At 53.5% G+C, this 15,619-nt stretch overlaps 5 protein-coding genes across 5 annotated transcripts; 2 read left to right on the forward strand and 3 right to left on the reverse strand.

Moving 5' to 3' along the window:
- Positions 1–1,295: 1,295 nt before the first annotated feature.
- N0V96_009720 (uncharacterized protein) lies at positions 1,296–2,828 on the reverse strand (the record flags this gene model as incomplete). Its single annotated transcript, XM_053190388.2, has 3 exons — positions 1,296–2,236; positions 2,291–2,564; positions 2,622–2,828. The coding sequence occupies 3 exons, from the start codon at positions 2,826–2,828 to the stop codon at positions 1,296–1,298; spliced, it is 1,422 nt and encodes a 473-aa protein (XP_053052318.1).
- An 891-nt stretch (positions 2,829–3,719) lies between these two features.
- On the reverse strand, positions 3,720–5,481 carry N0V96_009721 (uncharacterized protein; the record flags this gene model as incomplete). The annotated part of the gene is made up of 5 exons (XM_065758726.1): positions 3,720–4,063; positions 4,117–4,956; positions 5,011–5,197; positions 5,257–5,376; positions 5,449–5,481. 5 exons carry the CDS (start codon positions 5,479–5,481, stop codon positions 3,720–3,722), a joined length of 1,524 nt encoding a protein of 507 aa, XP_065612791.1.
- A 771-nt stretch (positions 5,482–6,252) lies between these two features.
- UBC6 (Ubiquitin-conjugating enzyme E2 6) lies at positions 6,253–7,164 on the forward strand (the record flags this gene model as incomplete). Its single annotated transcript, XM_053190390.2, has 3 exons — positions 6,253–6,282; positions 6,340–6,419; positions 6,474–7,164. The coding sequence occupies 3 exons, from the start codon at positions 6,253–6,255 to the stop codon at positions 7,162–7,164; spliced, it is 801 nt and encodes a 266-aa protein (XP_053052320.1).
- A 2,861-nt stretch (positions 7,165–10,025) lies between these two features.
- N0V96_009723 (uncharacterized protein) lies at positions 10,026–12,040 on the forward strand (the record flags this gene model as incomplete). The annotated part of the gene is made up of 6 exons (XM_065758727.1): positions 10,026–10,190; positions 10,241–10,262; positions 10,328–10,384; positions 10,441–11,085; positions 11,143–11,734; positions 11,788–12,040. 6 exons carry the CDS (start codon positions 10,026–10,028, stop codon positions 12,038–12,040), a joined length of 1,734 nt encoding a protein of 577 aa, XP_065612792.1.
- A 337-nt stretch (positions 12,041–12,377) lies between these two features.
- On the reverse strand, positions 12,378–13,595 carry N0V96_009724 (uncharacterized protein; the record flags this gene model as incomplete). The annotated part of the gene is made up of 1 exon (XM_053190392.2): positions 12,378–13,595. One exon carries the CDS (start codon positions 13,593–13,595, stop codon positions 12,378–12,380), a length of 1,218 nt encoding a protein of 405 aa, XP_053052322.2.
- Between the last annotated feature and the right edge of the window lie 2,024 nt (positions 13,596–15,619).

Genomic DNA, 15,619 nt, shown 5'->3' on the forward strand with positions numbered 1-15,619 from the left:
GCCCATGCCCTGACAAACAAATCATCATCACTTCTCCTTAGCTCCGGGTCTTTGACAGTTGGTGCGCTGCAAGTCACACCACAATCTGACAAAAGACTCAACGCCATCCCTACCTTAGCGGCTGCACCTCTGAGGCTCTGACCGGCCGACCAACCGAGCTCCTTTTGCGGTCTGTGGTGGCCACAAAAATAGGTTCTCAACATCCCAAGCCACCAGGGCGGCCGGTACACTACCGTTGAAGCTACCTCATCTTTGGGCGCACCTCCAGCAACCGTCCCATTGTACCTAGCTAGGTGCTTACCTTAATCGAGGTGCGATTGAGGATTATGTCAGCAATGCTTTACCAACGACGTCAGACCACCGACTGCTTTGTCCGAGACACTGGACCACTTAAATTCAGACCCCTCCATCCGCTGCTGGGATCCTACTCATCTGACAAGAGACCGGTCCAGGTCCCGTCCGATTTATGATCCAATCCCAGACTACCGGTCTGGCGCATCTGCATCCGGAGCCGGTGTGGGGCCGCACTTTTCAAGTGGAGCCCGGACTTGGATCCGATACTTCTTGCAATCCTCACAGTTCACAATCGGCCTTTCCAATTGAATTCCATCGCCCCGAAGCCATTCCCTCTAGTCATTAGCACTTTCTACAGAGAATCTCAGGTACACACACTTACCTAGTATCGACTATTTGGTTCAGAATCTTGACATGATTGAACTGGCAACATGATGTGGGAATAGGAGAAACGCCTAGTGCCTTAAGAAATCAATGGAGATTCTATTGATCAAGTAATCAGAAACAAGTGGTCTTGAAGTCGGAGTCTTCAGATACGGACGGAATGCAGTCATCTAGGTACGCGATTCCCGGCTATCCGACAATACCCATGGTTCCTTGTCCGAATAGTTAGGATACCTCAAAAGTCATCTCCGATGGTTCGTCCACAATCACTCAACGCCATCCTCGTTAACATGCCGCTATCTGGATGGTGGCCTTGGCTATCAAGGCCGGATGGAGGAGCAGAGTCCGCAGCATCCCCAATCGGACCCAAAACCGCCGATGAAGAATCGGAGAAATTTCACAGGGGGTTCTTTCGCTACAAACAGTATCTCGAACCACTAGAATCAGGAGAATGCAAACGAATGGAGCGTGATCCTGCCCAGAAGCCGGAGTTATGAGATTTGACACCTCGATATACTAAAGCCGGGTGAACGCAATCGAGGAGAGCGTGGTTATATCCAGAAGCTATAGCTATACCATTCAAAAGTTTCCATTTAACTCGTGACGGACCCCATATCTCATGCCCCGACTGGGAACCACTGATTAAAAGCCCCCAAAGGATCCCATTTCTTCTTCAGCTCTCTCAACCTCGTCAAACTCGACCCATACACTGCCTCAGGCGTCTCATCGCCATGCGCAAAGTTAATATACGTCGGGTTAGCCACCGCACTCGGCGAATAGCTCCAAATATCCCTAACCTTGCTCGCAAACGCCTCGGCCTCGCCGTCGAGCGAAGCATCAGTATACCACGGAATCACAATCGCCTGAGCAAACGCATCCCTCCTTAACGCCTCCTGCAGCGCCGCAGACCCCTTGGGTACAGACTGCGCCTTGGTCAGGTTATACCGCTCAATCAAGACGGCAGAGTTGGGCCCCTTGGCCTGGAACTTGGTGTACAAGTCCCAGATCGCTGGCCACGTCGCGGGCTTCATGTGGTTAATGGTCGTGCTGTACGCCGGCTTGCGCTCCTCGCGCGCGCAAAAGTTGTCGTTGCCCGCGTTCCAGCCTTCGTACCCGGCCACGCTGCTGCTATTCGAGATCGGGCCAAGCTTATACAGCGGCGCGAAAGCCGCTCGCCCAGTCGCGTCGTTGCCTTGGCGCAGGAACCCGGTGACGAGGACGGCGGGGGCGTTGGATGGTGGTCCCGAGTTGGTGAGGACGAGGTAGACGACCTGCTCCGGTTTCAGGGGCAGGTCTTGGATGGCTTGTGCAACTTGCGGAAGCTTGTCCGGCGAAAAGAAGAGGTTCATGAGCCAGGCGTTGCGGCCTTCGGCCGGCATGGGTCGCGCCTTGACCGTCGCCGAGATAACAATGCCAAAGTTGGGTCCGGCGCCGCGGAGGGCCCAGAAGAGGTCTGGGTTGGAGGTCGGCGAGGCCGTGAGGATCTCTCCGCTGGCGACTGCAACGCGCATGGAGAGCACATTGTCAACGCCAAAGCCAACTTCTCCCATTTGATTCCCTGTCGTGTTGTTAGTTCAAGGTCTGGCCTAGATTGTCAGTGTCTTCCACTTACCGTAACCGCCTCCTAGGATGGCACCAAGGGCACCGACACAGTTGCAGTTGCCCGTCTGGACCAATACACCAGCAGCATTAGCTGCTTTGATTGTGTCGCCAATGATAGCTCCGCCTCCGATAGTGGCTTCCGTCTTCGTCTTGCTAAAAGTGACGGCATTCAGCCCAGCCAAGTTGATGATGACCCCGTTATTGCCAAGGTTAAATGTCTTGCCCCAACCGTTACCACCGTTCTGGGCTGTGAAGGGTATCTTGCGGCTTGCACAGTATTTGACCTGGTACAAAGGTCAGGGAACATAGCTCATGATGCGGCTTTTGGTAGGACAACTCACGATGGCGCCGACGTCTTTCTCCGTCGTCACATTCACCACGATGGACGGGATGGGAGCATGGTATGTACTCCATCTCGCACGGAGGTCAACAGCTACTGATGACGATGCTGCTACAAGGGTCTTCAAGTCCTCTGCGACGGATGGGACTCTTACGGTGAGGGCGGAAGCCGCCGTCACGAGCAGCGATAGAGAAGAGAGGAGCCGCATCGTAATTACTTGATGAATGGAGAATGCCGAAGGTGGCAGGAGTGCAGCACATCAGTCTTTGACAGCAGACGACATGTTCTTATTTGTGTCATCTTAGTGGTGCCATCGACGCCGTCTTACATGCAGCCTATATCCAGGGACCTGGCTCGTAAAGTGATCAGCGAGTCATGGAATCCGCCAAGGTTGGAATCGACAACCTGTATATCGCGTAGGATGCAGTTGTCAGCGGGGTATAATCAGCACCAAAAAACATCGTCCCCCTGGGAGGTGTAATTTGGAACCAACGGAGAAAACATCCAGAATGCTGTGGTTCCCTGCCCAGCCCCCAAGAACCAGCCGCGTATTTTACACAAGGGCGGCAGAGCTGCAGTGAGGGCCAACTATACGTTACATCGCCCATAGACTTTGAGGTCGCTTCTGCGCTGGCTCAACTTCCTATCCTGGAGCTGATGTCCTATCCCTGTAGTCAACCATCCGGAGGCCCGAATTCCAGCGAATGGGATATTCTGGAAGGATTTCGTGCCGATTGACTATTGGAACCCTTATGCCGGCGCTGCAACAATGCCACGATGGCTTCCAAGTTCCACGATATCCTTGTGAGACGGATGAGTCCCGGCGATCGGAGGCCGACCGTAAAATCCCAGGTTTGCGCTGAATAAGCTATTAGGGACCGTGGTATGATCGTAGGGAGAGACAGGCACCGGGCGACGGACGGAGGTGGTGTGGAATGAAAGGCCCGGCCCGGAAGTGTTCGGAAACTCGATAGGTACTTTCATGTTGTAATCTTTCAATTAGAGAGTATCTACAATGATTTTGTTGTACAATGTGGCCTGGCTAGGCTGTGCTATATGCCGGCACGCAAACTTTATCCGTACGTGGGAAATGAGGCTTTTACAAGAAATTGATGCCGACGCCGACCTGTAGTCCCTTGGTACCCTGCTCGCCGCGTCTCAGCACCAACGGGAGACTGAAGTTGAGCTCGAAACGAGCAACGGGATGAGCGTAGACCAGACCCACACCAGCGGCTGTTGATGGCAGGCCAGTCGTTAGGTCATTCAACGCTCTCCATGCGCTGCCTGCGACACTTCTAGCGTCGAGACCCTCGCTAGCTGAAGCACCAGTCTTGCCCTTGTTCTTCATCGCGACCAATCTACCACCGTTGGCAAATACTTGGAAGCGAAGGGAGGACTCGGGGCCCTTGTAAGGCAGAGGGAACAGCATGTTCACGCTGCCAGCTGCGAAGAGACGTCGCCTCCGACCGAGTCCGATCCGTCGTGGGGTCCAAGACCTCCGTAGTGGAACCCGCGGACGTCGGTGGGCCCACCGAGCTGGAATCTGTCGTTGATGCGGCTCGGCTGAGCCTTTCCCTCGGAGGAAAAGCCTAGGGGAAGCGGGTATAGCACGCCGAACCTCAAGCCTCCACCAATCGAGATACCAGATGGTCCTTCCACACCAGGAACGGGGACGGGCAGCGCACCGCCTACCTCCCATTCACTCTTGGAGAAGGCGACGTCACCGCCTAGGGGGCCGAGACCAGCCAGCTCCCAAACCGACTTCAGTACGTATCCGCTTTGCGGAAGCTGCGGGTTATCTCTCTCATCTCTCTGATATGTATGCTTGATGGAGCTCTTCACGGAATCTCCGGCATCGGCACGGACGGTGGGACTGGCACTGTCACGGAGACCGGTAACTTGACGCCAGATGCCGGAATATTCGACGGTGTGCATGTCCTTGAGGCCAGAAAGCCACGAATAGCGCAAGTTTCCTCCCTTCAGAACCTCCTCGTGGGCTGCCCATGACTTATCAGTGGCGGAAGCAAGGCCCTCGAGTGCGATCCTCGTGTCGGGGTTGCTTTGGACAGGTGCGCTCAAGGTCGCACTGTATGCGGAACGAGTTCTTGTGCCGGCACTGGCATTGACAGTGAGCTGCTCGGCACCGCCAAAGATGTTGCGCCAGAGCAAAGAGGTATAAGCGGAGCCCTCGCTGTTTCCGACATCAGTTCCGGCGTTAAACTTGTAGCGGGAGAGCTCCTTGACGACCACATCGACATCGACGTCGGTGGGGGTGGACGAGGCATCGGTGTTGTTGGCGTTGCTAAGGTGGACCTTGACATCGGGGTGGAAGATGCCTAGGAGTGAGTGTTAGACCATGGTGTCTCTTCAAAGCCCGATGCTGGTCATACCAAGCCTCTCCAGCTTCCCTCTGGCGTCGCCCAATCGCGCCGCTACTTCGCCAAGTGTAGAAGAGCTGTTGACATCCTCGGTCAGGAGCGGGGTGAAGATGGGGTCGAGGAAGCCTCTTCGGGTGTTGGTAGCGCCGTGGACCTGCAAGCGGTTGATGGTCATGGGCTGCGAGTTTTGATCGGAGAGCTACTGGGCGCATTAGCAAGGTCGAGAACCGTTGAGCGGGAAGAAGGGTCAGAGCGTGCCAATTGTTGCAGCCTTCTAATCTTGGCCTCTTCCTGGAGCTTCTCGAATTCGGCCGAGGATTCTGCCTCCTTGCGCAAGGCATCGGGTCCGGCCTGGAGCTTGCCAATCGGGTTGGAAGCCTAAGAAAAACGCGGGTTCCATTAGCTTTCGTTGGATGGCTTAGAGAGGATTGAGAGAGGGGGGGGCTATACAGAGCTTCCGCTCGCACTGGTCTTGGAAGCCATTGGAGCCTTGGTGGGTGTTGTGACAGACGGGAGCTTGTGAGTGAGTGTACAAAACAAAAATCACACGAGTCCGGAGAGCTTCGGTTGAATTTCGAGATGCTGCACGGGCGCAAGGGAACGGATCGGGACGAGGTCACTCTCGGTGGGGGCTGCTGGGGGCCTGGGAGAGGAAGCTCCAGCCACATTCTGGAAGCTCTATCCTCTGCAGTACACAGTACGTATTCATCAGTCTCCAGCCACATCTCAGTATAATGGAAATTGGTGGAAATTCTGTGGCGTAGAGTGCTGTATGTGGCTGGTCACGATCCACTGTCCTGACCAGTGACATAATTCTGTGGCGCAACTTCGGCGTGGACTCACCGGACACCGGAGATACGTATCTTTTTCCGTCTCTGTGTCTTTGCGTTTGGACGCACCCCGAGGGCCCCCTCAAGCGCCCCCAAAAGCACCTTGAGTGGACAACGCACTGGCGGCACTTGTCACAGCCTCGCCGCATTCCATCTCCGTTACCCATTCGCTCGTCCTATATCAACAACAGCCCCAACACCGTTCCAACCAACAGTCGAAAGAGAGCACCTCAGTGCATCTGCATCCAACTGCGTGTATTCAGTCGTTTCGATTTCCATCTTCTGTACATTACCCATATCATTCTCTTCGCTCTCTCGCGACCGGCCATCCGCCACCATTCACTGATCGTGCTCCCCATTACGTCGTTCGCCGCCCACCGTCGATCCCGATACCACAGCATTTCGTCGGCAATCCTCAGCAACCATGGCTGCCAGTAGAGCCGCACAGAAGAGGGTAAGATGTACTGATATATCCACTTCCATGAGACTCATTCGACTAACTCCTACACAGTTGACTCGCGAGTACAAGACTATCGCCGAGAACCCTCCACCATACATCGAGGCACACCCCTCTGAATCCAATATTCTCGAGTACGTTGTCGTCCATCGCATCCATGTCAGATATCCATGTTAACAGGTAAACAGATGGCACTATATCATCACCGGTCCCGAAAACACACCGTATCATGGCGGCCAGTACTGGGGAACTCTGGTCTTCCCCCCGAATTACCCTTTCGCGCCCCCGGCTATCCGAATGCACACTCCTTCCGGTCGCTTTCAGCCATCTACGCGCCTCTGCCTGTCCATCTCCGACTTTCATCCTAAATCCTTCAACCCTGCCTGGGAGGTGTCCACCATTCTGATAGGCTTGCTTTCCTTCATGACCAGCGAGGAAATGACGACCGGTTCCGTATCCAGCACAGAAGTCGAAAGAAAGATGCTGGCAGCACGGACAAAGTGGTGGAACTCGACGGGTGGAGGATCTCACGCAAAGTCCAATGTGGCAACAAAGGGCAACGTCAAGGCTGGTGACGGCGGCGCAAAGTTCCGATCCGAGTGGCCCGACGCCGACAAGGCCAACTGGGAGTGGATGAAGGAGACCAAGATCGACCTGGCGACAGGTAGCAGGACGGGAGCAGCAGCAGGGGCCTCTTGCGGGCCCCAACTTGGCATCGGGAATGGCAGTGGCCACCAAGCTCAGGCTGTCGTCGATGCTGTTGTGCAACAACGAGATGCCGGACGTGGTTGGCTGAACCAGAACAAGCTGCTTGTCGCCGGCGGTGTCGTATTCTTCTACGTACTGCTTGCGAGAGTCTTGGGTGCGAGCGACAATTAAAGCGGCTTCAGAGGCGTACGATTTCTGGTTGGATAGTGCCGTTGCGTCTCGAGAAGCGAGTCAGACTGTGTGCAAGGGACGATGGGGCTAAGCATGGCGTTATGTTTTGGGCTTTCTGATGATGGACCAGAGTGATATACAGCACGACAGTCTTACTAATAGATGGGACTTGGAACGGCCGATTATAGGTTGGCAAAACCTGAATGACCAATGTACTCTAGATTCCGCCAAAGAATGGGCTTTTGGAAGCAATAGTCGAATAAACCTTCGCTTCTAGTAACTCGCCATGGCTCATGGAATATAGCGAGCTTCGGCCAAGCCATTGTGGGGGGACATTACTCCGACGGCAGGACATTGGTCGAGAGCCTCTTTCAAATTATTTCATGCCAAATACTTGCAGAGATGGCATTCGCTGACTATCGCACGAGGGAACGCCGCTTAATAAGAGTTCGGCCAAAAGCTGATCACATTGCAGCTGCAGTTGAAAAGTTTCCACGTTGTATTGAGCAGATGGAGTGTTCCTCGAAACATGGCTTCAAAACTCAAGGTTGCTGTCCAAGTGGTCTTCTCGACGATCACTTCATTCCGTGCGTGTAGATTCGTAAGCAGCCCTTGGCTCGTCACAAGTGGACACGCGGTGCCCAGCCAAAGCCAGCAAGTCGGGTCGCCGCACCGGAAAGTGGACGGCGAGGAGTAGGAGGGCACACAACGGATGAGCCGACGGATAGGTATCATCTGAAGGAAACATCAGACTCGACACATGGAGCGCCGACCGGCGACGATCACGATGGGGGCACCCAGCTCAGAGCCTCAGACAAGAGAGCTTCGGCCGTTCGGTGGGCTTGGCAGAAAAGCAGACGTGTACAAGAGAGACTAGCTAGAGGCGTGGAGGCTGGAGTGTGCCAATACCTGCTTCATTGGTAAACCGAAACGTGTAACGCCGGCATGAAGTCATGGTGGAGGAGGGCCAAGCTCAGAGACCAGACAAACTAGTCGATGTAATTCAGACGAAATGTGTAGTACGACAGTACGGGGAGTTGGGTATGGGCTGATGAGAGTTTGTCACCCGCCGATCGTTGTTGTAGTCGTCGTCAACCCTTCCCGTCAAATCATCAGGATTGTAACCTTCTTGGCAGGTTGGAATATTACCGTGGTGATATTGACTTAGATTCTGTAGTCGTATGTGCAAAGCACTTGTGCAGCTTTTGTGAATGTCGACTCTGTGATTGGGACGTCGAGATGTATCAAACCCGGCGTATCGTTGCATCGCCATCCGTGCGCCGGGTCAAAAAAAGAAAAGAGTCGAAGTTGTCGAAGATCCAAACGTCTTAAATTGTGTTGGCTTGAGGCACTCGGACCGGGGGTCTGTAACAAGGTGGTGGTGCTGCGTTCATGCGTTGAGTCAAGAACCTTTTTTTTGCGACCCATACGGAGTGGACTAGCTGCGTCTTAGTATAGTCGCTTATGAGCTTCGCTGCCATGCTGGAAAAGTTTGTTTTTCCTTCTCTGTAGTCTGCTACTTTTCATCTCAACTTGTTCCGAAAGAAAGAAACGGTCTGAAGTCTTTGATGCAATAAGACTTGGAGGATGTTGATCCGGCCGACTGGCGCGCGCGCGGTTGTGATGCGATGAAGACTGGAGCGAGTCGAGATCGACAGAGTTTACCTAAGCCGACGTCGGCATTCCTCACTACGGGTAATAATATCATGGTAGAGCTTTTTCAAAGACACTGGCCGTTTGTATGTCATTGCTCAAGGGGTAATTGAATTAAGATTCCCTCCACATCAGCCCCATGGACCGGACGCTAGGAGCCTTATGCAGTCTGCCTTCGTTCCGCAACGTCTCCCGATGCAAGGGGCAACTTTGTAGGCGTAAGGCACGATGGAAAGCGTGGAGAATCTCAAGACGTCGAAGAACGACAGGCAAGGGCTTATCTCGCGCGCGCGAGAACGTCGATCAAACCGTCGCATGCCGCATTCCAACCCCAGACCAAGTCACAGGCCCTTATCCCACCGTACCCAAAGAGCCCCAATCCCTACAAGGCGCAAGACGCAGCTGTGTCATGCCAAATATTCTAGACGAATCCCATCCTGTTGCGCGTGGGACTCTCTGCCTCGACGACGAATTAGTCTCGCCCTAGCTCCCCGGCCCGCACCACCCAACTGCCCCATCAGGCGATCCAGACATTCTTCAACTGCCGAAAGCAGACACATCAAAGACCATGGGACTTTTCAAGGTTCATTATCCTAGCTCCCGGTCTCGCGGCGACGAACGTTTGTCAGGTGGAAACATGACACGCCCGTGCTTGGGAGAAAGGGGAACTTGGGCGAACATGGGAGAGGCCTCTTCCGCCCCGGCGGGCGGGATGTGGAGGGAGACATACACCCACTTTGCCCAGAGACAGCATCGTACACTCGTGTCTGAGTCTGTCTCTCAAGTGTCACTGGCGTAGTTGATCATCGTCGCGGGTGTCGTGCGATTGACGGTTCGCCTGATGCGACAGATCCGTCCAGGCACGTCTCCGATTCGAGTACAGGCACACAAGACCGGACGCAAATGGGGGGTTCTACAGACACAAACGCACGGCTCTTCTGTCCTTCACGTCTTCTCTCCCTTGACTTGTTTGATTTAGATCCAACTCTTCTAATTCAACCCCAGCTCGGAATCTAGGGGACGTTCCGAACCTGCACTTCATCATCCCCCTCCCCTTGCTACCGAACACTCACAGGGGGGCATGTCAGGTCTAGTATAAGGCTGCGCTGATGTCCGGCGGGAAGACGAGCTTGACCCTTGAATCTTGGAGCGGCGGGATTGCGCTACAGCTCTAACTCCATCTCACGACAACCACAAAAACTGACAAGATGGCGACGAACAACCGCTGGCCGCTCCAGGACGAGCAGGCTGGTCCTAAGCGTCCTCCCGCCGTGTCGGTGGCGGAGTTTGACGACGGGGTCAGTGAGAAAAACGAGACGCTGGTCGTCGGTACGACAAATCTCTATGTGGACGGGCAGCTGAGGCTGATTCCTGTAAGTCTGGCGTATCCTTTTGATACAAAGGCCTTTCTGACAACGTGTAGATGCCCACGGCTGATCCCAAGGGTGAGTTTTGTAGTCTCCCATTTCACGCCAACAAGCAAGGTGATTGATGTTAGAATGATGTGTAGACCCATTGAACCTCCCCGCATGGCGAAAATGGACGGCAATCGGTGCCCTTTGCTTCTGTAAGACATCCCATTAATCACATGAAGGGCCACTTAAGACTGACTTGTTCCCACAGTCGGTGCCCTCGCCCTGTCAGCAGAGGTCGTCATCGGTGGTCTCCTCCCCGTCTTCATCCTCGAGTACTCGGGGGTCGACCCGCGCATCCTCAACAACATCGACTTCAAGGCCCAGAGTGGCGGCAGCGGTCTCAACATCAATCCCATGTCCGTCGTGCCACCTGGCGTCAAGCCAGCTTCCCTCGATGAAGTCGCCCTCCTGGCCACGATGCCCCTTCTGGCGAACGGTATTGCGAGCTACTTCCTCGTTCCCACATCCATCTGGATCGGCCGTCGACCAGTGCTCTTGTTCGCTGCAACTAGTGCTTGGGCTGGTGGCTTGTTTGCTGCCTTTAGCACGAGCCTGCAACAGCACTTGCTTGCCAGAGCACTCATGGGTCTGGGCGCGGGTGCGGTAGAGGCACTGATTCCCCTGATTGTTCAGGATATGGTCTTCATCCACCAGAGAAACAAGGCCATGTCGGCCGTAGTCTCCAGTCAGGGTATCATCATCATCGGTCTTGGTGTTGCAGCACCGTGGGTATCCGCCAACTACACCTGGAGGTGGCTATACTACATCACTTCCGGCATGGGCATCTTGGCTTGGGCCATACTCATTGCCTTCTTGCCTGAAACTCGCTGGACTCGTTCCCAGGAAGAGCTTAGTACGTCTCGCCCCAACCCTCAAATGGTATTACTCGAATACAGCTAACCTGTCACAGGTGGTCAGAATACCGTTCCTCTTCTGCCTGGCCAGAACCGCCCCGAGCTCGATTACGTCAACTACACGCCGCGCACCGTCTGGACCAACATCGGTGTCTTCCAAAACGGCTTCGAGTTCAAGCGCGCTGCCAAGTCCATGTTCGATGCCCTCAGATCCACTTACTTCCCTGCCATCATCTGGGGCGTGCTGGCCAACAGTTCCATGATTGTCATCAACCAAGCCGCTCAGCAGATCACGCCGTTCGCCCTCCTCGCCCAAGGCTGGCAGTTCCAGTGGACTGGTTTGACCGTGCTTCCCTTCTTCGCGGCCTCGGCTCTGGTCTACGTCTTTGGCGGTCCTGTGGCTGACAAGATTTCTAACGCTGTGACGAGGTGGCAGGGCGGGAGCAGAGAGCCGGAGCATCACCTGGCCAACTTGATCCTGCCTCTCGTTTCTGGAGTGGCGGGCTGCTTCGTCTTCGGAACCGCTGGTGAGCAGAACATGCACTGGGCAGTCCTACTGGTCGGCTCCTTCTTGATCGTCTTTGCCTTTTTGACGACCATGACCATTCTCAACGTCTTCATTGTCGAGAGCTACCCGCAATGGGCAGGGTATGTTCAAGCTCAATCAACCTGGTGGAATTGCATGGCTGACACACTAATAGACCGGTTCTCGTCAATGTATCTTCACTCCGCATTGTCGTCGCTTTCTTCATCGCCTCCAAGGCCACTGTCTGGATAGCTGAGAAAGGACCTCTCCAAACATTCGCCTTATATGCGGAGGCAATCATCGTCCTGTCTCTTGGGTTGCCGATTCTCTACTTCTGGGGCAAGAAAATGCGCCAGTGGACTGCCGGAAGTGTCAAGAACAAGCAGAGTCAAAAGGAGAAGGCTTTCGACGATGGAGCTTCGGTGTAGATGTGGTAATGATAATGAGACTGTAGGGAGAAGAACCCATCACGGATCAAACACCCCGGTTGGTCTCTGGCTAAATATAGATAATCAACTAATAGAGATCGATAAATATCATTCCAGTCGCTACCGACATGGAGACCCTCCAATCCATCATGAAGGAAAACGAGACAGAAGCACGCAACCTTCATCACTCTTGTCTAACGCCGCATCCCAATCATTCTGCAGCCTTCCGTGGAAGAGCTTGCGTGTCCACCCACGAAATATCAAGTGCGCATTCTAAACCTCCCGAAATGAAGTCACAAGTAGACGTAAGAAAACAAACAAATTCGGCCACACTCTGTCATCTCCAAGCAAGAGATGCATCAAAAGATGGTAGGTCCTCCACCTCTGGCTCCATCACTTGGGGGTAAAGCGACTGCGACGCGATCTGCAGCGGTATAGAGAGGTTGGTCTTGGAACCACTGAAGTTGACAGACATGCGCAAGATGTAGCTTCGAGCGATGAAACAGTTGAAGAAGGTGGGCAGGAACATCTTGTGGGCGGTAGGAAGACGAATAGGAACCTTGGTTCTCGATCGCCAGCAGAACACATTGCGGTCTTCTGGCTGATCATCCTTGTGCCATAGGATAACTCCTGTGTCTGTCGTAGAGAGCTTGGTTTGGGTAGAGTATCGCAACTCGTGGCGCAGCCCTGCCGCCTCACGCGGGTCTCCTAGGTCGGGCGACATCTTCATGGGGGTTCCTGTGAACCACGTCTGAGTGTCTAGCTTGACCTGACCCAGAGTCACTTCTGGTGGGAATGAGAATGAGGAGGTGGATTCAAAGCTCAGGTCCAGTGTTACAGATGCGTAGGAGTCGGGTAGCTGGTGGCCGCCGATGCTGATGTATACCGCCTCAGGCTGAAGGGCATTGACAATGATGCGATCTTTCTGCGTAGAAAGGAGGCTTCTGCGGACGGACTTGGTCCTGGATAGCGTGTAGCGTGCATCGTGGTTGTTAATGTTTAGGGGCGGGTCCTCAGCAAAGGCTGGGAGGATCATGATCCGCTGGCTGGCCTCGGTAGTATCTTTTGGGCTGGAAGATCTCTTCCGGAGCAGTCGAGCGACTATCTTATACTCCACCTGAGCCATTGTCGGTGACATGTCATCCTTTCCCCAGCCACCCATCGATGGAGGGAGTCGCATGTGTTGATCATGGGAGTGATCGCCTGAAGGAGTCTCACAGGCATCTTTGTGTAGTTCTCGTGGTATGGTGAAGTTGAATGGGATAATGTGGGTTTCTCCTGCCGCAAAGACCTGTCCTTGCGGGTAGGAAGTCTTGGTGATGGGCATGTCTAGGTTGAGGAAGACATCGGTGGTGATCTTAGGGACGGGTAGCATGTCGACCCGGGTATGAGAGGTTCCCATCAGAGCAATCTGGACGCAATGAAAGGGAGTACGGCTGTCTGGACAGATAGCGACTGTGCCTGTGATGTGGGAGCCGCTGGTATAGATCTTGGACGAATTATGATCGTCAATTTTGATGTCGAGGAGAGGCATCTTGGAAGCCGCAGACCACATTGCGGCCTTGAGTCGTGTTGTAAAAGAGGAGTACGTAAAACTGATATACTTCCGTGGCACAGATAATGTTCAGGTTGATATCGACTGTTTGAAGTGCAAAGATCAGATGGATGAGACAGGAAGAAACTCCAAATTCACCGAAGAAAAGGGGGAAACATGCCTTCTTATGCACCAAATCGGCCAGCGTAAGAACGGACATTGTCTTCTTGATTCAGTCCGGGCCCCGAGAACTAGCGGCAGCAAAGTTTTCTCGTCCGGCGCATTTCTTGGACCCCGACCCGGCTCTTCCTAACGTACACGGTCACGATACCGAGTCGTGGCCTCCGGAGCCCCACATCTCGGCACCGCTCAACGTACACGGTCGGGCCCCGCTTCGGTCTTGCTAGCTCCCGCTTCTTCTTAACGTTAGCGGTTAACCGAGATAAACCCCGAAAGAGGGTCCCCGGCTATTTTCTACCATAGCGGAAAGGAAACGTAACAAAAACTCAAATTGCACAAATCATTGGAAATTTCGTTATCGCGGCTAGCGTTGGCGCTTTGAGCTAGACTTTCCCCAGGACCCCAGGAAAGGCCTTGGAATGTTCATGACTTGATTGGCTGCCGTCATGGCGTTCATCGGGGTGACCTGCAATTTGTGCGAGACTTGACAAGCTGCTCGCCTAAAGCAGCTGCAGGAATCTCAAAAGTGGCAGGCTGTCCCGATGAAGTCCATGATGCTCACAATCAACTCTGATCTCTTGAATATTCAGGGACAGCTGAGGAAATCAGAAAGCCTGTTCCTGTCCAGAGATGACTCCCGTCTGAGAGCACATGCACACTAAGGTAGAACCCTCCTCGCTTCTCATACAAGACAACTGGTATAATTGACATGCGAAGTGGAATTCTCATCATTCATATTAAATGGACCTCATATTTTCGGTGCCTTCTGTCCGAGTCTCCTCATACCTGCCTATTCTTCACAATATTTTTCTTTGCCAAGGTTGGTAACTCATCATTTGAGATCTTCCCAAGCTTCAATATACTCACCATCGCGTCTAGTTTGTTCCTCAACCCTGAAATGGGACTAACTAACTTTTCGAGTGTAGAATAAATCAAATTGGGTAAGAAGTCTTTGAAACGCTTGAGTGAAAACGGTTCAAGACTTGGAACATTGCCGTTGAGTAGAGATAAATTCAGCGAAAAAAGAAAAAAAAGCCCGAGTTCATGCATTCAAGCCATTCAGGAACTGCCTACTAGCATCCTTATGTCATACTTCACATCGCTTCCTTTGCGATGATGCCCAATTCGTTGCCTGTCGTTGTCTTACCTGCCATCTCGTGGTAAAATGAAAGATCAAGTTCCCAACGAATAGAAAAAAGAACATAAGTGGCTATCAAAAGCGTTCTAATTTTGCAGCACTGTTGATGGGTCCCCAACCAGTAGCAGTTCTCTACCACCTCAGTTTAGATGAATAAGGTCAAGTTGGGCTCTGAGAGTCCCCTTGACCTAAGTACCATTTTCTGATGGGAGCTGGTGGATGGAGAATAGAGGGATATAGCAGCTTCACGCTATGTAGGGTCTAGCGAGACTTCGAGACTTCTCAAAATATGTGTTCCTCAGTGTTGAGTGCAAGCCAGATTCAAGTTGTGACTTCACTCCATCGCGGAGATAGGAAATTCTGCTTCTTGCCGGCTCGTATTCCAGCAGAGCATGACGATGGGATCTTGAATGAAGCAATGTCCCCATTACTGATTCCTTGTTAACGACCTTTCTGATACCGTGCCATTGCTCAGCATAGCCTGGGGGGGTGTTTGAGTTTGCTTACGAGTGACCAGCTGACTCGATCGGCTGACGTGCCGGACACGGCTGTGTCGCAATACTTACCCTGATTGAACGCAAGTCCTTGATATATGCTTTGCACTGCGCGCGGCAAGTCTCTAACAAGACCCGCCTCCCCCACTTGACCCCGAGATCACGGAAGCAACCCATCGTCACCCGGCCTCCAGTGTGGACGCGGGCCGCTGCGGATGCGGGGTAGCATCCGG

This window comes from Colletotrichum fioriniae (assembly GCF_027942845.1).
Source record: "Colletotrichum fioriniae strain IMI 355084 chromosome Unknown scaffold_12, whole genome shotgun sequence".
In the NCBI taxonomy this organism is placed as follows: domain Eukaryota; kingdom Fungi; phylum Ascomycota; class Sordariomycetes; order Glomerellales; family Glomerellaceae; genus Colletotrichum; species Colletotrichum fioriniae.